At 45.1% G+C, this 24,615-nt stretch overlaps 1 protein-coding gene across 1 annotated transcript in view; it reads left to right on the top strand.

Annotated features, from left to right (window-relative positions):
* The window catches only part of TTC27 (tetratricopeptide repeat domain 27), a 747,788-nt gene that overhangs the window by 394,585 nt on the left and 328,588 nt on the right, over window positions 1-24,615 (top strand). The window contains exon 10 of the mRNA XM_082252288.1: window positions 12,326-12,392. Coding sequence (XP_082108414.1) covers window positions 12,326-12,392 — 67 coding nt within the window. The remainder of the gene's footprint in view (window positions 1-12,325; window positions 12,393-24,615) is intronic.

Here is a 24,615-nt window from a genome sequence, read left to right as displayed (position 1 = left end):
TGGGGTCCTTGTCCTGCTGAAAGGTGAACCTCAGTCCTAGCCTCAAATCATGCACAGAGTGGTACGGGTTTTGCTCAAGAATATACCTGTATTTAGCACCATCCATCTTTCCCTCAACTCTGACCAGTTTCCCAGTCCCGGCTACTGGAAAACATCCCCACAGCATGATGCTGCCACCACCATGTTTCACTGTAGGGATGGTGCTCTTTGGGTGATGTGATGTGTTGGGTTTGCGCCAGACATAGCGTTTTCTTTGGTGGCCGAAAGTTCAATTTTATTCTCATCAGACCAGAGCACCTTCCTCCATACATTTTGGGAGTCTCCCACATGCCTTTTCGCAAGTTCAAAACGTGCCATTTGGTTTTTGCTGAAAGTAATGACTTTCTTCTGGCCATTCTGCCATAAAGCCCAACTCTACGGAGTATTCCGCTTATTGTCCTCCTGTGTATAGATACTCCAGTCTCTGCTGTTGAACTCTGTAGCTCCTCCAGGGTTACCTTAAGTCTCTGTGCTGCCTCTCTGATTGATGCCCTCCTTGCCCGGCTCATGAGTTTTGGTGGGCGGCCGCCTCTTGGTGGGTTTGCTGTTGTTTCATGTTCCTTCCATTTGGTTATGGTAGATTTGATGGTGCTCCTGGGGATCATCAAAGATTTGGATATTTTATTATAACCTAACCCTGACTTGTACTTCTCAACAACATTGTCCCTTACTTGTTTGGAGAGTTCCTTGGTCTTCATGGCAGTGTTTGGTTAGTGGTGCCTCTTGCTTAGGTGTTACAGCCTCTGGGGCCTTTCAAAAAAGGTGTGTATATGTAATGACAGATCATGTGACACTTAGATTGCACACAAGTGGACATCATTTCCCTAATTATGTGGCTTCTGAAGGTAATTGGTTGCACCAAACTTTTTTATGGGCTTCATAACAAAGGGGGTGAATACATATGCACATGCCAATTTTCTCATCTATTTCTAAAAAATAGTTTTATGATATATTTTTCTCATTTAACTTCACCAACTTCAACTATTGTGTTCTGATCCATCACATAAAATTCAGATTAACAAAACATTGAACTTAAGGCTCCTTTCACACAGGCGGACCGTTCAGATCCGCCTGTCAGTTTTTTTGGCGGATCTGAACGGTCCCCCCATGCATCCCTATGGGGCATTGCATGAAGACTTTAGCAATCCCGATAGAGTATTAACCCCTTCTAAGCCCTATAGTGAAAGAGTTAAAGAAATAATGGGTTGCATCAATAATGGTTCCTGACATTCCAGTTCCTATTAAACAGCTTAACAACTTCCATTGAGGATTTCACCTCTTTTAAGGATTCTGTTGATAGGTACAGTATCTGTAAGTCCTCTTAGGCTCCGTTCACACATATGCGATGCGGGAACCCTGCAAATCCACTGCGGGTTCCCGCATCGCATTCAAATCGCAGGCAGTTCACACTGCCATATGTGAATCGCTGGGGTGTCAATACAAAGTTAAAGACACCCCGAGATCAGTTTGCATAGCGCAGTGCGAACTGACAGTTCGGACATGAATCAGATCGCATTGGTGTGAACCAAAAATGGTCCTGTGCGTGTTCAGTCCGAATCGGATGCAAATTCAGCCATACAATCTGTATGGCTGAATTTGCATCGCACAGACATTGCCTGTGATTTTCAAGTAGTGCGCTCAGAATCACATTCAATGTCATCGATATAGTGTGAACCGGGGCTCAGAGGCCATTTTTTTCCCTCCCTGCAGCCAGCAATTGCTGCTATGTCTATTTGGCAGACTTATGCTAGCTATACAAGACTATTAAACAGTGTACAGAAATAGGTCTTTGATGACTTTGCTCTCCTAGGACATTTTCAGGTGTTGCCCTCAGGCTTATTGTTTTGTCTTGACACTAGAAAATTAATTTGCTAAGTCTCTAGAATGCCTATTATCTGCTGAACCTGTTATAAGAAGCAACTTCTGTACATGCCTTTTGACAGGCAGAGTTCACACTATTGTGAATTGAATGTGGGTTTCCCCTGCATCCAATTCGCATGTCAGGAACCTGTGACCAGCTTTGAATGGAGCCGGTTCACATAGCTTTGGGACGGCTGCGGAGTGAATTGCACAGGAGTCCTGTGCGTCTTCTGGTTTCAGGTTCATTTCAGGTCAGTTTCAGGTCTGCATTCAGCCAAAAATTCGGCCGTAAATTGGACCTGATACGGTCAACAGGGATGCACCGAACCCCTTCTCTGAGCACTGCGGTGTGAACCCAGCCTAAAAGCTTATTTGGGGAGTCCCTTGATTAATTCATAAAGAAAGTCACTGGGAGAAAGGTACTTTTACCCGACAACAAAAAAGCCTACGTTTCTATTTTCCACAGCTGCTAATTTTACTCAATGAAAAGGGGTCTTTTCACTTGTCCCAAAAGCATCAACATCAGCGTATAATAATTCCTTTTGTCACAAACCCTTGACTCCCAGTCCACCAAGCCTGCTCCAAACTTCGCTTGCCAATAAAGGGGCTCCTCCACAATTTTGAGTGGGGAAACATTTGTTGGCATTGCTCCAGTCTGGATACAAGACATCCTGAACCTCTGGGTCCTATTGGTCATTTCAAAGTGATACTAAATAAAGTTGAGACCATTCACAATAGAGATGAACTATTTGTTGCTCCTGCTCAGACTAGCTTATTTTTTTTAAATGTTTTTTCATTTCATTCTATGTGTATATGTTTTATAAATAACTACCAGATTCATTATTTCGACATCATAACACTTGCTATTAAAATTGTCGCTTGTCAACCAGGAAAACTTTACTTTTTAATTTTCTTTTATATAGAGACGGAAATAGCCCTTGGAAAAAAATACCACCTAAAAATGTTGTATGTTTTTTATTGCTTCCGGTCTTTTAATATGACTGTTATGAATATTTTTTATGTGATTCAAACTGTAATTTGATAGGAAATTACCACAACTTTCCTTGGGCATACCAACAGAAGCTGCTCTGTATTTGCCTCATTGGGATTAGAATTCGTTTTTTATGATATGGTTTACTGTATTATATGTTTTTATCTAATTATTTATGTGATTCTGGATAGTAAACAATTGCATATTGGCAAGAATATTGTCTAGATGTGCCATATGTGCAGAGAATTTGCTGACAAAAAAAGGTTAGCATAGAGATCACCAAATCACTGTGGTACTTCTGCTTAATTGTGTAATCTACAGCCCAGGGTTATTCACCTAGATGTAGGTGGGGGGACATGGTATGTGGATAGCGTAATAACCCAAAGCTCCTGCCGTATCCTGTGGAAAACAACCCTATGCACATGAATCCTCTTTCTACTCCTTATGCCCATGAGACACTAAAGTCAGTGGCGGCTGGTGCTCAAAATTTTTGGGGGGGCGCAAACAGAAAAATTTAATAGGCATTGCTTTGCGGCAAAAAACGCTGTAAAAAATTGCGTGACTTTGAGGTCACAAAAGTGTGAAAGGGGCCTTCAGTAATCAAGGTATAGTGTGCCCCCTTCAATGCAGTGACCAGCGTGCCCTCTTCAATGCAGAGACCAGCATGCCCCCTTTCAATGCAGAGACCAGCGTGCCCCCTTTCAGTGCAGAGACCAGCATGCCCCCTTTCAATGCAGAGACCAGCGTGCCCCCTTTCAGTGCAGAGACCATCGTGCCCCCTTTCAGTGCAGAGACCAGCGTGCCCCCTTTCAGTGCAGAGACCAGCGTGCCCCCTTTCAATGCAGATACCAGCGTGCCCCCTTTCAATGCAGAGACCAGCGTGCCCCCTTTCAATGCAGAGACCAGCGTGCCCCCTTTCAATGCAGAGACCAGCGTGCCCCCTTTCAATGCAGAGACCAGCGTGCACCCTTTCAATGCAGAGTGAACAGTGTGCCCCTTTTCAATGCAGAGACCAGCGTGCCCCCTTCAATGCAGAGATCGTCGTGCCCCCCTCAATGCAATGAAGAGAGCACACAGATTAGACATGTATAATGAGGAGAGAGCACACAGATCAGACATGTATAATGAGGAGAGAGCACACAGATCAGACATGTATAATGAGGAGAGAGCACACAGATCAGACATGTATAATGAGGAGAGAGCACACAGATCAGACATGTATAATGAGGAGAGAGCACACAGATCAGACATGTATAATGAGGAGAGAGCACACAGATCAGACATTTATAATGAGGAGAGAGCACACAGATCAGACATGTATAATGAAGAGAGCACACAGATCAGACATGTAAAGTGCAATCTCCTGCAGCAGCTTCTCAGTTGTCACTGCTCTGCCTGCAGTACATTACAGGACATTGAGATCTAATTGTGTTCCCTGCACTTTGCACCCCTGAATATTGCCCCTCATGTCACTGATTTTCCTATATACCCCCAAGTGAGTGTTATATCCCCCGTTCTCCAAGTCCAGAGCTGGTCCTAATGAGTAGATAAGAGAGTGATATACCCCCCCCCCCTCCTTGTTGCGCCTGCTGTATGGAGCCTGTAGGAGCTGAGCAGGGTGAGGGCAGTGCTAAGTCTATTATGACCAGTGGCGGCCGGCAGCAGAGGAGACACACATGCTATAAATATGCACTGTTACTGTAATAATAAGGGGTTATGACACTGGCAGGGAAGGGGTTAACACTGTGGGTGATCAATGGGTGAAATGTAAGCCTAGGGGAGTGATTCTAACTGTATGGAGCGGGGCTTATGGAATGACCATAGAGACCTGTGATCCTATATAGAAGGATCACAGGAGCTCTGTGATCATCCCAGAGAGAAGAACGGTCAGCTGTGTTTACAAAAGCTGCCCATACTTCTCTCTCAGCAGGGAGCGATCGCGGTTGGCAGGCGGCAATCGGAGCCACCTGCCCCGTGCATCGGAGTCCCCTCTGCCGAGAGGGGGCGGGAGCACGCCGGAGGCGGTGCGTGCTCGCCCCCTAGCTGCTGGCGCGCAACCGACATAGCCCTATGTCGTTTTGTGCAGGAGGGCCAGCCTGCCACAGTATATATGCGGTGGGCGGTCCGGAACTGGTTAAAGGGTAACTCCACTTTCGTGGGGAAAAAAAATAGCAAATAAAGAAAAAACAATATAGCTTATAGAAATTGCGACACAAATCATATTGTAATTGAATGTTATTAAATATTATCTTTCCTTTTCAATCTGTAGCCGTTTTCATTTTCTGAAAATGCAATTCAATATGGCTACCTGGAGCTGTTCTGTACACAGAATGTGTACTGACCACACCCCAGAAACATAATTTCCTGCTTGTGTGATTGACTCACCAATTTTCCCAGAAGTCTGCCTTTGATACAAGTCAGATTTCTGGCATCCCCTGCAACAAAAATGTCATTTTTGGTGAGCAACTCCCACAGCCTTTTAATATAGGCAGTTTGTTGTGTATTTGGGGAGTAGATAGTGACAGTGGTATAGGTAGTGCCATCAATAGAGCACGAGAGGACCAGAAATCTACCTTCCGGATCCGTCGTTTGTGAGAGCAAGGTGAAGTTCAAAGTGTCTTTAACAAGAATAGCCACTCCGCATCTCTTCTTAGGGCCACTTGAGTAAAAAACGTGGAAAATGCTTGGTTGACAGTTGAGGATGATTATTCACTATAAAATGAGTTTCCTGTACAGCAGCGATATCACAATTGTGATCTTACACCTCTCTCCAGAGCATGTGCCTTTATGGGGGCTGTTGAGCCCGTTCACATTGAGCGATAGGAGCTTAAATGGCATTATGCTGCAGGGGGTGGATTAGTGTAAAAGAGCAGTTATATTAAGCGCACTTACTCAGTCCTGAGAATGTGCCGTAGTCTTGCGGAGAACTGTTGGAACAAACCAGGTGGAGAATGCAGGTCCGGTCAGCAGGCGATCGTTCAATTCGGCAGACAGGTGGAGGAGACTAGCAGGTACAATAGTGGTGCTGGATGAGAAAAAAGAAAAGAAAACAACACAAAACAAAACCGTACAAAGAGAGTAAAAAAAATGGGCGACTCCCTGAGGTAGTCTGCACGGTTATGAAAAACCGCTGTGTCGGGGGAAGTAACAAACAGTTTATAACCGAGCAAGTCGCCCGGAGCAAAGTGGTTGTGAACCGTAGAACATGGAGGGTCACTTAAAACATCATGGTGGCTGCAAATCAGCACTTGAGGTCTGAGCAGGCAGCTTGTCCTCTTCAGGCTGAAGTATACCCCACCTCTTGAGTAGGGCTAAACCTTCATCCAAAGATGAGATCCTGTGCTCCCTTTCCCCTTTAGTTACAATTAGGGTTGCTGGATAATTCCACCTATAAGGAATACGATGTTTTCGCAACGGTTTCGTAACAGTGAAGAGGTTGCGTCTCATGTTCATGGTGAACGCAGATAGATCGGCATAAAAGGTGAGGTTGTTCATGGCTGGCGGTAAGTTAGAACCTTTCCTCACTAGCGACATAAACCTCTCCTTGACTGTAAAGAAGTGGATTCTGGCTATAGTGTCCCGTGGAAGCGAGGCTGCAATATGCTTGGCTTTTGGGAGCCTGTGGATCCGGTCGATAGCCAGATAACATAATGGGACGTCAGGCATTGCTTCTTGAAAAATAGTGGTCAGGTACTCAGACAGGTCAGGGGGTTTGACTGTCTCAGGGATGCCCCTGATTTTAATATTATTACGTCTCGAGCGGTCTTCCAAATCCGCCACTTTGGATTTCAGCCAGTCTATATCATCGCCCCTGACGACGTCATCACGTATAACGAAACGTACGTCAGGTGTCCTCATTGGTAGAGGCGGACGCATGTGCAGTGGAGGATGACGGCGGCCATCTTTTCGGTTGGAAACAACCACATGTGGATACATTCAATGCTGTTGCCACTCTACACAAATGTGAGTGTAATGCATGATAATTTATGCTTAATAAAAGAATATTCAGGACGTATTACGCTATGAGAGGCTCCTCTTGTATCTTTTTGAGATAAAGTTTAAAGGGGAATTTCAGCATATGAGATACGGTCGACCACGGATACCTGCTGGGAGCAAGCCCTATGCCTGTGGATATCTGTTTACGTATACCGCTTATAAGATTGGGAGATCTGGTAAGGGTATTTAAGATACCTCTCTTGTATGTGATGGTTTCATGTCACGTGGTCTTCCGAGGGAGAGCTGGTGAATGCCATTTTTAATCCACGTGTGGCTAGCTACTGGTTTATTGATCTTAAAGGACTTTTCCTTTTAAATATATGGACTTTTTACTCTCTTTAAGCGCTACAATTTTATACTTTTTATGCTTTATGATTATTTCAGGATCTTTTTGTGTAGCTGCTTTTTATGAATTTTATGCAATTTATTCAATTATCTGCAGCATTTGATTGTTTGCTTAGTGGTGCATAGCGCAGCTGTTTTATACTAGTTCAGTCTATATCATCAGCATGCTCATTGTGGGTATCAACCATGGTGTTGAATGTATCAGCAAAGTCCCCCATCTTATTTTCAATGCGTGCGACTTTATTGTCCACCGCAGCGACTGCAGAGTTGCACTGGGTCATCAGTTGTAGCATGTCTGCATGTATAGAGCTTCTCAATGACAACATCATCTCTTTCAGCAGTGAATCCATCACAGGCTGGCCAGTGGTGGGAAAGGAGGATATAGTGTCATGGAATTCCAGGGTGTCATCTACTCTGCTAGATGGAGTGGTGTCTCCCTCCGTATGATGCAGTTAAAGCTTGGATTTAGCAGGGCTGGAGCATTCAGAGTGAGATGGGGATGGATCCATGTTGTTGGCAGAGAAATTGGGATCAGGGCTGCTGGTGAATGCCTCTATAGGGCGCGCAGAACGCCGCTCTGCTTGTGAGGCCTGTTGTGAGGCAGCGTGGGGAGAAGCACCGGCGCCATTTTGGCTGTGCTGCCCGCGCACTGGGCCGAAGAAGTTAGGCATCTTACCGGGCTTCGATCACCCTTTCCTCTTCCCCGACATATTGGCCGACCTCCCAGGCTTCCGTAAAGTTGTGTGGCGATTAGTTTTTGTGACCCTCGGCTAGGGATGCACCGATCCGACTTTTTTGGAGCCGATACCGATATCTGGTGTTGTGAAATCGCTGATACCGATACGGAACCGATCCGGAGCTACACACAAAGCAAGCGGCTGCAGTACAGAGCAAACCAGCTGCTTCATGTGTGTGGCTCCTCCATTCACAGGCGGAGTGCATCTGATATCACTTCGCCTGTGAGCCGGACCTATACAGGAAGTAGCGGCTCCCATACTTTAACTGCACCTAGTAAGGGATGGCTGAGCCGTTACTCAGCAAAAACCGGATCGGCCCGTGGGACGGCTAAATTTTACCAATCTCCGATCCAGCTATTTTGTCCGGATCGGGGCCGATTTCCGATCCGAATATCGGATCGGTGCATCCCTACCCTCGGCGTCGCTGCAAGCTCTGGAACGATCACTGAGCAGGGAGCTGTGTGACTATGCTTCCATCTCCCTCGCTGGCCGGCCCCGCCCCCTTGGTGAGCTACTCCCAATTGGAACACGTCTAAAGGGATGCAGGCCCAGCAGCTTTCCTCATTAGAGCGCTGCTGCTGCCACAGCTGTTAGATAATTATGAAACCACTTCCATTTGACCCACTCAGCACAGAGGAGAATGATTTCTTCAGAATAACAAAAGGTAGGAATTTGCAACAAAGTTTGTTAAAATCCCTGCAATGTACACAGATCACCCAGAGGGGAATGTGTTTTCTCAACAAAAGTGGAGTTATGCTTTAAGTAAATAAACCCGGGTGTGTATGTTCTGTTTGCAGACTGAATGTGAACAATTCCCACAGACCACAACGAAGCCTGTACATGTATATGGGGACAAGATGGAGGATACATTTGGCAGAAATATGGAAATGGATTTTAAATATATTGTGCTTTTCTTGTTATCAGGATCCTAAGCCTATGATATGCCTTTTGTATGTAAGGTTTGTATGTAGAAATAACCAGAAAAAAATAGGGTGTAGAACAGTGTATGTTTCTTTTGATTCTCCAGCTGCCTACTTGCAATATGCAAGAAATCATCTGCATTTATTATCTGAGCTTTTCATTACGCCATGGCGTGCAAGTAGTAGTATTCATTGTAAGCACGTGCTCTCTGATTACTTCAGTGTTTATTCCTGCTACATGGGTGACATATTGTGTATGACAACATGTTTATGCCTGCGTGTCTGTCAGTGTACATTTGTGTATGTACATATGTATACAGCTGTTTGTGTATATAGATATTGGAAATTATTAATGTAAACACCCTATTGTCTGACCTCAGATTGCGTCATTATTACACATGCTAAAGTCTTTTTGAAGTATTCTACATAAAGATAGTTACTGCAAAAACGTTTTCAGTTTTATAAAATAAAGTGTTTCACAGTTACAGATTTTTTTTGCATACTGTACTGAAAGGTTATATTATTCAGTGATGTACAAAGGGAGCTTTTTTTTTTTTTTACGTGATTGTAAATACTATTGTTTTTTTTTTTTTTCCATAGTAAACATTTTATACTTACCTGCCATGTGCAGTGGTTTTGTACAGAGCAGCCTGGATCCGCCTCTTCTCGGGTCCCGCTTTACTTCTCCTGGCCCCTCCCTCCTGTCGAGTGCCCCCACAGCAAGCAGCATTTCACATGCTTTTGGAAACATTTCTCTTGACCCAGCTTTCCACCAATGAAGTGAGTTTGTAGTCTCCTGGCCAGATGATCTTCCATTGAAGTGAATAGTGTCCATGAGGTTAAGCTGTTTCCTCTTTTTATTATGGCAGATGACTTGGTGGCTACATATTTACTGTCTATGGCAGGACATATCCTGGACCGGTGACACTGTGGCAAGCTGTTTGAATGCTGGTATAATCCTTCAGGAACTAGGACAGTTAAGGGGCATGTATTTATCACGTCACGTGATATACCAGCGATGGGACACTGATGCTTTCAGACAAAGCCAGTGAAGACTGCTTTCATCCCCACATTTCAAAGTTGCTATTGATCAGGTATTGTAATGGCAGCTCTTCTTTAAGACACGTGGAACCCAAGTTCCATGTCTAAGAACTTTGGCCCAGCACAACTGCCACTTTGGAATTATATTGCTTCCCGTTAGCCAGTTAAAAAATCTGAGCAGCTCATTGATAAATACGGGTTACTGGCTTTGAAAATACATTACAGCTTCAAGTACTGCAGCAGTTGAAAAGGTGCTCAACTTCACTCTACTTAAAGCGGTTGTATCCTCACCGAAAAAAAACAAACAAACCCTGCAGGACAAAGGCATAATGAGCTAGTATGCATCGCATACTAGCTCATTATGAAATACTTACCTTAAAACAAAGCCCCGACACGGTCACCCGATCACTGCTGAGGGAGCTGTCATGTTCCCTCGACGTCTATTCCTCGTTCGGCGACTCCGGCACTGTGAGTGGCCGGAGCCGCGATGATGTCACTCCCGCGCATGCGTGCGGGAGTTAGTTTCCGGCAAGGAGCCGGCAAAGAGCTCTGAAGGTCCGCCGGACCTTCAGAGCGCATGCGCCGCTGGACGAATATCTCCTTAACCTTGCAGGTTTAGGAGATATTAACTATACCTACAGGTAAGCCTTATTATAGGCTTACCTGTAGGTAAAAGGTAAAAAGCAACGATACTTCCACTTTAAGCATTTAAGGTCCAGGGCTATTTCTGACATATGTTATTTACAAAATAAAATCAGTATTTTTTGCTAGAAAATTACTTAGAACTCCCAAACATTATATATATATTTTTTTTAGCAAAGACTCCTAAGAAAAAAATTTCACACCGAGTAAATAGATGCCTAACATGTTATGGTTTAAAATTGCGCACACTTGTGAAATGGCTACAAACTACAGTACTTAAAAATCTCCATAGAGGACGCTTTAAACATTTTTAATGGTCACCAGTTTAGAGTTACATAGGAGGTTTTGCTTTTGCTAGAATTACTGCTCTTTCTCTGCCGATCGCGGAGATACCTCATGTGTAATTTTAACATCATTTACATTTCGAGGTCGCGACTTACATATGTGTTTTCTTTGGTGCGCTAGCTCACAGGGATGGGGGAACTTAAAAAAAAAAAAAAAAAATTCCTATTTATTTTATTGTTCCTTAAAAAAAATAAAGCTAAATCTGATCACTTTTATTGCTGTCACAAGGAATGTAAACATTCTTTGTGACAGTAATAGACAGTGACAGGTACTCTTTATCGAGGGATCTGGGGTCCAAAAGACCCCAAACCCTTCCACTGCACTTAAGAGTATTCAAAACGCCAAAATCAGCATTTTTGAATACTGTCACTTTTTTAAATCGGCACCATTGGCAACCGAGTAAACTGGAAGTTACGTTGTGGCGTTGTGATGTCACTTCCGGGTTTCTTCATCGGAGACCCCATCAAAGCCAAATTGGACTTCGTTCATGACTCTAACAAGCCGGTGGAAGTGGTCATTTGGGTCTCCCAGGGGGACAAGAGACCCGGGCAGAGTGGCATCAGTTATCATTAGAAAGTCGACCGCCAGCTTTCAAAAACTGTACTGGGTTGATGCATGCATCTGCAGGCATCACCCCGGTACAACCACTCCTTCAAGGCGATGTAAAGGTACGTTTGTTTGCGGAAAGTGGTTAAAACAGTTTTGCTCACCGTAGGGGTTTTCTTCTTTGTCAGATTAGAAATCCCCCTTTTAAAAAAAGAACGTGAATATGGACTCAATTGCATTGTTGCAAGTCTATAAATTGATAACTCCTTAAAACAAATGTTAAAACATGCACCAATTGAATATAACTATATATGAGATATTGCAAAATGATTTAAATATTCCTACAGACATGTAGGCCTGGATCTGAAACTGTTCATCACATAAATAATAATAAAAATAAGGATTATGAATGCAATTATCATAGCCATTGTAAATAAATCCTTGTGTAATCATAAAGCCGTTTCCAGGTATGCTAAAGATATGCCATACCATAGCTATATATACCATATTATGAAACCTAAAAGATAGACCCATGTATTCATAATATATGCTAATTTTTAGAAAGTGTGGATTCCAAATGTGATTTAGCCTTATATTTTAGAATCGCAGTGTTTACAGTTTTGTTAAAGCTGATATTTATTCTCTAGACAGCCAAATGATCATCAATTCTGGTGCAAATGGCGAGACAACCCTAGTATCAGCTTTAAATTATCCTGCCAGAAAATGTTCATTTGTGGTAAAAATCATACCAACGTGATGTAAACATAAAATGTGGCCAAATGCTTTGTATCTTTAGTATGCATTTTGATTAAATTACTTTAAGCAAATTTACTCAGCTGTTCATATCATGATTCATTTTCCAGTATTGATTTCCAGAAGAATAACCCAGTGCACAAGTTAACAGAAGAAGAATTGCTGGCTTTTACATCAGTAAGTACTTCTTTTTTTATTTACCAGAAAGAGGACTGGTAGCGAATTGTAACAATCAAAAGTTTTCAAATCCAGCTTTATCTTCATATAACACAATGAACTTACATAAGAGAAACAACAGTTTCCGGCATCTCTGCCTTTACTCAAGTGCACATTTAAAATTTGATGGTCAATTCATGTCTTCTATAGTAGCGTGCCAGTAGGAAAGATGTTACAGATGCAAACATCCCTTTTACAAAAATGTATGTAATACAATAGGATTTTTGAATAAACCTCAAGAGACCCCATCACCAACTTAGAAAAACTACAGGTAAAAGTACAGAAAAATGTAATATTTAAAATACTTGCATAATTTGTTTTTTTCCAAAAATTATTTTTTATTCACTTAAAATGTGCCTTTGGACTTACAAAATCTGACTATTCAAGGAAATTAAATTTCCCACCATCTTCCCCTCCCTCTTAGTATGTCCAAACCCTCTCTTCTTCTCGGAATGTCTAATTACTCTCTGTGCTGCCCAAGCATCTCTCTCACCTCACTGCATAACTTTTTTGTTTAGCTGCTGAATGAAGTGGTATATTAGTGTCTTTCAAGTTACAGCTTTGTGTCTGCTAATGCTGTTGACATCACATCCATGGCAGCACCTAGCAGCCATCTCAGGGCTTTTGGATGTCTGCACGTAATAAACAACGTAATAAAATACATGAATGCATATATAACCTTATGGGAAAATTGCTGTTAAAAGTTAATGGTCTGGTGACCAGTCTTTTTAGAGAAGAAAACTAACATAATGACAGACCGCTTTCCAGTCAAAAGTTGTGAGCTCTTTACCAACCAGACACAGGTGATTCCTCCATCCACCTCACTTGTGGGGATGGACAAATCTGTTGGGTGAGCAAAAAAATAATGAACCAGCTATGCCCAGCCTATTGCTAACTGTTCTTACAAATTTTCCCTCCCCTTCCTCCTATTTATCCTGTTTAAAAAGTTATGTGTACTTACCTAATTTTTTTGTGCTCTGCTCCGTTGACGTGATCCTGTAGCAGCTCTGTGTTAGTGAGCAGCTGCTGTAGGGTAGAGGCAGAAACGCTGACAATGGCTGGGCCATGGGAGCCTATGAGCTTCAGGAATTTACAGCTGTTGTTGAGTGCTTCCTTACAGAGGGGAACCGCAACTGCAGGGATCACATGACCAGACTGAAGCAGATTTAAAAGTATTTAATACACTAACTATCACACATCTTTTTATACAGGGTAGGTAGGAGAAGGGGGAATTTTTAAGAATAGTTAGAGTTAGGATTTCTTTCCACTTCCACAAGGAATTGTGCAACAGATAGTATGGCCCCCCACATCTCCCTAATTTATAACATCATTAAGCCAGTCTAGGACTACTTGCAGAGGCAAATGGAAGTAAGAGCCAAAGTCTGTGATGGAACTGTGGCAAGTTCTCCATTGTGCTTGAAACAACCTACCACGCAAGAACCTTCAAGAACTGAATGCAAGTGGGTAAAGATAACGCAAACTGGGCACACCAAAAACTGTGTAATCTGTCACAGGGCAGCCATGTTGTTTGAAAGTCGTAAATCAGTCATGACATGTTTTAAAATAGAAGACAGAGCAGCTGTGACTCCACCTTTCAGAACATAGCTGTAGACACAGGAGTGCTGCATTTCCATAGCCTTTTGGGTCTGGAAACTTCAAAAGAATTGTTTCAATTCAGGAATGGCTATTAGCAATTCGTCTATACTATTACTTAGCAAATAACTAATAAACAGGGATTTGCTAAAGCTGTAAATAACTAATTGAATGCTTTAGCAGGGGATCTGGAGCAGAACACTGCAATATATCAGAAGATATAGTAATGTCTTTTAGCAGTCAAGGACTAGAAAGGTTATCAGCACTTCCAAGTGAGAGCTTTGGGATCAGGCATCCTAAAACTGTGAAAGCATTCAAGTTTTGCCATGCTGGGGGCCTCATTGGGGTCTAATTAATATCTAAAAGCTATTTAGGCCCGGCTCTACTCCTTGACCTGCAAAAAGCTCATTTTCAAATTCACAAATTCTCAAACTTTACATATAATCCTTAAAATGAGATACGATAATTATGCTTCTGTTTTTGAGAACGCTAGAACAGTGGTTCAGTTTACTTATTGCAATAATTTACTTACTGTAATTACTTTTCACTCTTCACATTACTAGTGAATATATATTTGAATTTGGAAGCGATTACTGAGCAGATCATGATCACAGATGACTAGGCTATCATACATAGGATGCGGAACAGATTTCTTCCACCTCCTGTGTAACCTGCCTGTCTTAGGTATATCAAGTTTAGTATCTCTGGAATGGCAATTTCATAGTTCATAATTATATGTGGGTTACCAGATCCTGACATATGCTCAAAATGTGAATACATTTAAAAAACTGTACCTGAGGGAGTGGCAGTTGCATGCTCATAAAGACTGTGACATTTCATCGGCCACTTCTCAGACCTTCTCATTGGTCAGATCATTTCTGTCCACACCCTCCTCAGGAAGCAGAAAAGAGAGACCACATCAGCAGTCTGGAGCTCTCCTTTTAGCCTCAAACAAGGAACATTAGCCAATATATGAGAGCCACTGATCCATCTTGTTCATTGACTAGACTTTGCTTAACTCACAGAACCTGGACTTTGCTAAGTATTTTCATTCTTAAACCCTTTTTGTTTTTCTGTTCCAATGATGTCTCTTTTTCTGTTGTAGCACTGTTTTTACCTGTTTTATTTTACCTTTTTTTTCATAAACTGTTAACATTGTCTGAAATGCACTAACCTAGAACCTAAAGTGCCTGTTAAGTCTCAGCCTGGGTCCTCCTCTTCTCAGGTCCCTCTTCTGTGATCCTGGCCCCTCCCTCCTAGTGAGTTCCCCCACAGCAAGCAGCTTGCTATGGGGCCACACAAGCTGAGTCACAGCTTCTTGTTTCCATTCAGACACCGAACACCGCCCCCGCCTCTGCTCACTACTGATTGGCTAGCTGACTGTGATTGACAGCAGCAGCAGCCAATAGCAACTCTGCTTTGTCTCAGCCAATCAGGAGGGAGAATCTCGACCAGCTGAGACACTCATGTACATTGCTGGACAGAGAGGGACCTCAGGTAAGTATGAGGGGGGCTGCAGCACACAGAAGGCTTTTTATCTTAATGCATAGAAAGGATAGATTTTCAAGTGTACCTGCCTTTTTAAATACTTATTGTCAATAGGTTGATCTGTGTGTTTTGAAATAAGTCAGCTGCTTTTTCATGTCATAGTATGGTTTTATAGCAGTATGTTTTTTCCATCAGTATACACGTGAAAAAAATTTTTCTTCATTTTCTTTCTGTTAACCTAGTTTTGTAAAGCCAAAAGGCTCAGCTGTTTTATGTTGGTACCGTCACAGCCAATTCCATAGTATAGCTTGCTCTCTGCAGTGATGTGAACTGATTTCACTGATTTCGACTTTTCTGAGCCATATCAGGAAACTGAATGAATCATTATAAAAATAACCAGTGTTTTTACAGAGACTCCCTGCCTTTCAATTCCACAGTACAGTTTGTATCATTACACCTAACTGCGTAGTTTTCCAGCAGGTCAGCCAAACGTCTCCAAGAATCACAGCCATTTTAATTTCCCTTTATTGTTAGTGATGTGTACTTTTTCCCCGGTACAGGTGCTTTCAGTCTTTACTTAGTTGATGTTTTCCTGTGTCGGTTAATAAATGAATGCTGATTATTTCATGCTCTTGTTTCATACTAAAATTATTCATGTGTGTTCCAACTGTAGTAAGTCCAATTAAAAAAAAACAAATATATGGAATATAGTGCAACGTTTCCTGGGAGCATGGAGCTAGTTGTTACAGTTTGCCCAACACACAGGATGCACTGATAGCTTACTCAACATACAGTTCTGACTCATTTTGTAAGGACACTATAATCCAAAGAATCAAACTACACTGTATACATCTGTTAATACTAGAAGCTGCATAATGTTTGTTCTTATACTATCTGGATAATGGGATTTTTGACTTACCGTAGAATCCATTTATCTGATTTCCATTGACAGACACAGCTTGTGATCTTCTTAACTATTGGGTTTACTGCCCCCTACAGGAGTAGGACACTAGGCAGAAAAAAAGTTTGGCTACACCTATAGGCAGTCCAAGGGGGTATACTTCCTCTCTCTGCTATAGGTACTCAGTTTTGTTACAAGCAGTGTCAGAAGAATTACAACTCCGTAGAGGGGTGGGTGCTGTGTCTGTCAATGAACATCAGAGAAATGGATTTTACGGTAAGTCACAAATCCCATTTTCTCTTTGAAGGGCACAGCTCCTGATCTTCTTAACCATTGGGACATCCCAAAGCAGTGTTAAACATGAGGGGTGGGAACAGTGAAATGGAAATTCCCAAGGCTAACTATAGTCAACCAGGTAAACAGGAGCTCAAGCAAAACAACTGGAGCTCCCCTGAAAAAAACAATACATCCTCAAAGAGGACCAGGTCCTCTAAACAGCAGCCTGCAAAACCTAGCGGCCAAAGGAAGCCTCGCAGATGCCAACATATCCACTTTATAGCACTCTGTGAAAGTGTGCATTAATGACCGGGTGGCTGCCTTGCAAACCTGCGTCACTGACGCCCAGGAGGCACTGTGCGCCCGAGTAGAGGGCACCTTGACAGAAAAAGGAGGAACCTGACCCCTGATGGAATAGGCCTGGATCACCGTCTGTCTGATCTTTCTGCAAATGGTCGCCGAGGAAGCAGACAACCCTTTCCGAGGCCCATCTGTGAGCACAGATAGTGAGTCTGACTTCCTAAAGGACTAAATAGCTGCCAGGTACACCCTAATTGCCCAGACCACATCCAAAGCTTGCAAGGCAATTTTCTCCGGTTTGGTCTGGGACACAGGTAAGGCAACACAATGTCTTCATTCAAATGAAAATCAGAGACAACCTTTGGAAGGAACAACGGACAGGGATGAAGAAACACCTTAACTCTGAACCACCAAGTAAGGTGAACCACAGGATAACGCCGCCAATTCTGTGAAGATTCTCAAAAGGAGGCTTCCGGAGGACTGAGCGCACCAAATTGAGGTCCCAAGGCGGCAACGGAGACCGCACTGGAAGGACCAAGTGCCTAACTCCCTGAAGAAAAGTACGCACCAGGGAGTATGTGGCCAAGGGCCATCGAAAGAAGACTGCTAATGCCGACACCTGACCCTTGCTAGTACCCAAGGCCAGTTTCTGCTCAAACCCCCGTTGAAGGAAGGTCAAAAGAGCGAGGATGAACCTCAATAGACTCACACCACGCAATGCACGACATACAATGGTAGATCTTTCCAGGAGTGAATTTCCTAGCTTTTAGTATTGGAATCACAGACTCCGACAAACCTTTATCCATCAGCACCTGGCGTTCAACAGCCAAGCTGTCAAAGCCAGCGACTGTAAGGCAGGATGGAAGATTGGTCCTTGGGACAGCACATCCTCCCTGGGTACCAAGCCCAGCGAGGCCAGTCCAGAGTCACTAAGATGACCGCAATCCCTTCTGCCTCGATCCTGCATAGAAGGATTCTGAAGGAGCCTCAAGGACAGGCCCAGGCAGGAGCCCCCACCAGGTACAATACCCCCCCCCGCGCACAGCGGATTGTCCGGTCGCCGGCAGCGCACCCCACCCCCCCTGCCCCCAACCCAGGAGGTGGACCAGGCCACCCATACAGCCCCAGCATAAATGGAGGGGGGATAGGATGGGGGGAGGCAGATGGAGGGGAACCCAGGGGTCTGACTGTCCCAAGGAGGGGCCCACGTCCGCCCTAAAACCCTTCAGGGGGAGAGGGGGGACGGCTACTCACCATACCAGGAACCAGACAGGCACCGCTACAGTCAGAACCTTCTCGCCATCAAAATGGGGGGGACTGCCCATAGGCGTAGCCAGACTTTTTTTTAGTGTCCTCCTGTGGTTACGAAGATCTGGAGCTGTGTCTGTCAATGAATGAAAGAATTTTTTTCTCTTTATTTGTTCTCCTGAAGGATAAAACTTAAAATTCTTTTCTAAAAGTATACCTGGCATTTCCTATTCTAAGACTTTTAAATTAATTTAAATATGCAAATGCAAAAAAGAAAAACAATCTATTCATATCCTATTTATGCATTTCTACTATTTACTCTGCTTCCTCTTTAGTATGAAGACAGGGAGGGATTTGTTTGTTAATCGAGCTGTGATTAAACAGCTTGGTTCATAGGCATTTACTAGCAAAACAGCCACCCCCAGGTGTTAATTCAACAGTGTTTTTGATGGACACAGCTCCAGATCTTCTTGACCATTTGGTTATGCTGCCCCCTACAGGAGTAGGACACTAGGCAGGAAAAAACATAACCGCGCCTATGAGTTAGTCCCAGGGGGTATACTCCCACTTCCTGCTATAGGCACTCTTTTATTATTTTCTGTTCCTGTGAGAACTACATTCTACTGCCGGGCTGGGCGACGCACTGGATATTCTTGATCCTTACGATCTCCCCAGTCTAGCCATTTTCGGTCGCCAGCTAAAGTGTGGGCAGGCCACACTGTTTGGGCAGCAGCCATTTTCCCTGTGCTTCCTATATAATTTCTATGCCACCATTTTCCTGTGGTTAGTGCGGGCGGGGCCTCTAGTGCTTGCCTGGTCACTTCCTCCCAAAAGTTTCACTTGCTGCAGACAGATTGCGGAGCGGTTGTTTCTCCAGGTTACTGGCACAGTAAGGGGTTTTTGTTCCTTTGGGCATTCCTCGGACACACTTAGCTCCTGTCTGGACACCTACTAGCTTAAAGAGGGATTCTAGCTGTAGCACGTTATTGCGGTGCGAACCGCGATCACAATTTAAAGGGCCAGTGTTCTAAATGTTTTTGCCTTGCTCAAAATGGAGTCCCAAGGCGAAAATTTCCCCTCTGAGTTTATTTGCCCATCCGATTCACCTTCTCTGGTATCTCTGTCTGCAGCCATAGAAACTCTGGCGTTCAAAGTGGATCTTGTAATGAAACAAGTTGCTATCCATAAATGGCCGATGCCCTCTCAGTCCTTTGATTCAGAGCCTGATGTAGTTTCCACGGACAATGCCCTCCCCGAGGGATCCCTGTCCTTACAGTCAGACAGCGAGAAGTATGAGTCCTCCTCAGCTGTGGCGCGGGAACACGCTTTGGTGGAAGCACTGATTCGATCACTAAGGGAGACATTGAATATATATGATGAGCCCACACAGTCAGGAAAGCGGATTGTCTTCGCCTTTCCGTAAAGCCCAGAAGTCGGGTCAGGTTTTTTCTTGTCCCGAGGATTTTCAGGATATCGTGAATGAGAAATGGCGGTGCATTAAGCACATGCTGGATTCTGCCCAAGCGCTTTCAGCACCGTTACCCCTTTGCAGACTCAGTTTCCAATCGCTGGACAGTGTCACCTAAGGTGGATCACACTGTTTCCCGGTTGAATAAATCCACTGTAGTACCCGTGGAAGGTGCATGGAATCACTTTCTCAAACCTGTGTTCGCCTCCATCCTGGTTTCTCAGATGGTTACAGAATGGATCAAAGTGCTTCGGAGCAACTTGCAAGCTGAGTCAGTTCCTCCAACTCTAATTGAGATCAAATGGCACAGGCCATGGTGTACCTGTGCGATGCGGCCCTGGAGGAGGCTCCTCTGGCTGCCAGAGTGTCTGCAGTGGGGATCACCTTACGCTGCATGGTGTGGCTGAAGAGCTGGTCGGCGAACCAGGCTTCTAAGAAGGTCGTGACTGATCTCCCCTTTTTAGGGGACCGTCTGGTGACTCCTTGGATGAGTTAATCAAGGGTCTAATGGGGGGGTAAGAGTACTCTTGTCCCGCAATCTGCAAAGGGTAAGGCACCTCACAGCAAGCGAGGCCTTCCACCCAGCAGACAGTTTCCTTCCACCCTGTCTTCGTCTATTTCCAGATCAATTGAAGGATCCCAGGGAGGTGGTGCAGGATTTCCTTGCACAGGGAATGATTGTGCAGGACAGAAACCCAGGGTCTTCACCAAGGTTTTGGTCCCGGTGCTGGCTTTGCTACGCAAAAATGGGATTGCGATCCTCGGATATCTGGATGATCTCCTGCTGAGGGCGAGCTCTCATGTCGCTCTGCCCAGCAACCTGGCATTCATGGTCCAGAAGCTTCAGGAGTTCCGTTGGACCATCGACTTCCAGAAGTCGGCGCTGATTTCGTCAGTGCGTCTGTACTACCTGGGCATGATCCTGGACTCCTCTCAGGCGAGGGTCTTGCTTCCAGAGGATGTTCTGACCTTGCAGGGCGAGATCAGGTTGCTAATGGACAATGGTCTCTCCTCCCTGCGGACGTATATGGGGTCCTTGGGGCTGATGGGGTCGACCTTCGAGGCAGTCCCATTAGCTCTATTACTCAAAAGGCTTCTGCGGATAGAGATTCTTGTCAAGTGGGCCACAGTCCCACAGTCTTTGGACAGGGTGATTTGTCTCTGCCGTCAATCGTGATCGGAGCTCTCCTGGTGCCTTCTGTCACCCACTCTGAGCCAGGGCAGGTTTTTTCTGCCGCTGCTGTGGACGGTGGTCGCCACGGCTGCCAGCCTGTCGGGCTGTGGGTGGATTTGTTCCGGCCCTCTCCGCAGTTCACATTCCAGGAGTGGAGAACTGGCAGGTGGAATACCTGAATCATTAGTAACTACAATGAGGGGGGCAAATTGGGACTTTAGAGGTGCAAATGATGGAGAAAAATCTGAATTCTCAAAAATTGAACATTTTATTACACAAAGGAAAAGGGACAAGACAGGACATTAGATAAAATGTTAAAAGCAAAGGAATGCACTCAAAAATATCAACTCTACATGTTTCGCCATCTTCATAATAGCTTCTTCAGGAGTTTTGCCAGATATTTCTTGAGAGTGAACATTTCTAAATTACAGAAAGAAAAAGAACGTAAACAATAGAACAAAGGAATAACTACTGGGGCATAAGGCAAAAGGTCCTAAATTTGATGCCCTAATACACTTCACAATTTTAGCACTAATATCAAAAAGGTACCTTTATAAAGGCCTGACCCCTTTCTTTTGCCGGAGGTGAACACAACGTAGGCGCCGGAGACCAGGTGAATGAGGAGGGAGGAACTGAGACATCCAGCCCCTTAAAGTTGACCCATAGAGAGGGTGATAGCCAAGCCAAGGATAATACGTATTGAGAATGAGAGACTGCAATATAGGAATACATTAGAAACAATATAGGTTTTGTGACTTATAAATATCACATTCTTGAATGGGAATATATTTACCTATTCTGAATTATCAATGAAATATACTTCAAGGGTATTCCAATATCAAAAGCGGGGAGGGAGAGCAAAGATTATCCCATATAAATCCCCAGGAAGAGGTATCCTTTTAAGAGAGACAAAAAAAATAATATTTCTCTTACGTCCTCCGACAGTCGCCGCCTCTTCATATTCGTCACATATGGGGTATTAGACTTAGAGTAGCTAGGCAACAGAATATGTTAACAATAAAGCTTTTAACATATCCCACCCTCAAGGGGTGGTCCCCTCAGTCAATACCCTCCTACTTCCTGCAACCATATCTCCGTTTTAATGTCTAGCTTGTCAGGAGTGGCTGGCTCTCTCTGTGCTTGGACTTTCTGTCCCAGACTCTTTCTTCTTTTTAAAATTTTGTTTGAGTTTTCTCTCTACCTTTACTTAGCTGTTATTTTGTCAGCGTTAGTTAGTTCTTCGGATGAAGAGGATCATGCGGACTGGGTCTCGGGCTGATCCCCCTGGTCGCAGGTCGTGGGTCAGTGGCTTCCCAGTCTGCCATCGAGCGTTCAGCCAGGTAACGCTCCTGGCATAGTGAACGACCCATCCCTGTTCGGTGCAGGGATGATTGGTGAGGTGGCTACCTCACTGGACGCTGTGCGGTTTCTTAACCCCCATTTTGTGCGTCTTGAATTGCGACTCTCCCTGCCTCATGTGCAGCGGCTTGTTCGCCTGTGCGGGTCCCCCACGCCATGTGAGGTAAGTGTATTTATGTGGGGACCTGTCTGTCTGGGGGGGTGTCAGTCTGGGACTGTGTAACCTGCCTCTATTCACACTGCTTGTCTCCCTATCTCTCGGCTGCATGCTGTGGGCTGCAAGGGGGGGGGGGGAGCTGTATGACACTGTGTGTGTCAGACTGGTCAGTGTGAGAAGCTGTGTGCTGTGGGGCATGTTTTTTTGGCATGTTTGGGCATATACATCGATCGCTGCGGCGATCTGACATGTATTCTGATATTGGAATGTAATGTGTGTGTTTTAATGCACTGTGGAGCGGCGGTTTCGGCGCCAAACGACGCCATTTTGCCTACACCCGCTCCGGCCGCATGGTTTACATGCATGGCGGCCATTTTCTTGTAGCCTCCATAGGCTTACATAGAGCGCCCTGGCAGCATCACTTCCTCTTTCCAGGAACACCGATCGAGGCAGCAGCAGCGGCGAGGGTCTCCTCAGGTTTTATCCTTCTGTTCTTGCTATCCATTGCCTGTGTTCAGTTTGCATATTCCCTGTGGGGGGCTCATTGTGCTTGAGTGTGGTGCGGTGGGCTGCGCTTGCTTAAAAGGGGCAGTTAACCCTTGGTTGTCTGGCATTACAGGGGCAATGGATTCTCAGGAGGGCAAATTTCCTACAGTATTGGTGGAAAGCCAGGGGACCGCTGTTTCCCCCCCAGGGGGGGATTTAGCCACTATTGTGGCTGGCCTTGCTGCTCAGGTGCAAATGCTGGTGGCTGCTCAATCTACTAAAAGGCCCAGAGTTGCTCTTTCCTCTGATTCTGAGGGTGAAGGTGATGGGGCTGTTATGGCAGGGGCCTCCTTATCGGGGTCCCGCTCCTCTCTTGATCTAGTGGGGTCTGAGGTGGAGGCTGAAGTTGAGGGGGTTGATAATTCTCCCCCTGGCTCGCCTGAAGAGCTTGCAATCATGGATGAGTTGATTGCTTCCATTAAGCAAACGCTGCGTTTGCAGGACGAAGTGTGTCCCCCCGCTGCCTTGGCGGCTTATGGGACGCAGAGGAAACGCAGGACGCCGCAGGTTTTTCCCTGCAATGATGATTTTCAGCGCGCTGTTAAGGATCAATGGCGCAATCTGCGCAAACCTTTTGCGGTACCAAGTAGATTCAAGCTGCGTTATCCTTTTTCGCCTTCCACTGATGAAAGGTGGTGTGTGCCTCCACCAGTGGATCATGCAATTGCGGTTTTGAACAAAGCCACTGCGATTCCTGCAGAGGATTCCCCTGTTTTCCGTGATGCCACGGATAGGAGACTGGAGTCTCTTGCCCGTCATACTTATTCTGTTACGGGTTCTATGCTTAAGGCTCTGTTTGCTTCTCTCATGGCGGCCCAGGCGATCGCAAGTTGGACGCAGATGCTTAGGCGCGTCCTAGTGGCCGACTCGGCCTCGCCGGCGACCCTGGATATGGTGGATCAAATCCACCAGGGTGTCATGTATCTGTGTGATGCGGACCTGGACCTGATTCCGTTGGCTGCACGTGTGCACAGCGTGGCGGTGTTGTCTCGCCGCCTGATTTGGTTAAAATGTTGGTCGGTGGACCAATCTTCACGTAAGACCTTAGCCAATCTGCCTTATGATGGGTCTCGCCTTTTTGGGGAGTCCCTGGATGTGTTGATTAAGGGGATCACCGGGGGTAAGAGCACTCTCTTGCCCCATTTCCCCAAGGCTAAGGGGGCTTCTGGGAAGAAGCATGCTAATTTTCGGCCCCCTCAGGGGTCCTTTCGTGCCTTTCGGCCGCACTACAAGGGCAAACCGTTCAAAGGTCAAGGCTCTCAGAAGAAGCCCTGGTCTGGTAAACAGAAGTCCGGCCAATCCTGATCTGCAGCCCATAACAGTTCGGCCTGAAGGGGCGCCCTCACCCAGTTTTGGGGTGGGGGGACGCTTGCTCGGTTTTCTTCAGCCCTGGTTGGCCCGTGTGCGGGACAGATGGGTTCAGGAAATCGTTCGATCTGGTTACAAGATCGAGTTTCTCTCTCGGCCGGAGAGCAGATTTTTTCCCTCAAATCTTCAACTGTCTCCAGAGCGCTTGCGGGACCTGCACCTGGCGGTGCGGGACCTGAGGGCTCAGGGAGTGGTGGTTCCGGTGCCTCATCGGGACAGGTTTCGGGGGTTTTATTCCAATCTGTTCACCGTGCCCAGAAAGGAGGGCAAGGTTCGTCCGATTCTGGACTTGAAGGCTCTGAACCG

The sequence above is a fragment of the Pelophylax lessonae genome (assembly GCF_965119305.1).
Source record: "Pelophylax lessonae genome assembly, chromosome: 3".
Taxonomy (NCBI): domain Eukaryota; kingdom Metazoa; phylum Chordata; class Amphibia; order Anura; family Ranidae; genus Pelophylax; species Pelophylax lessonae.
The sequence above is the reverse complement of the archived record's forward strand: the minus strand, read 5'-3'. Positions and strand labels throughout refer to the sequence as shown.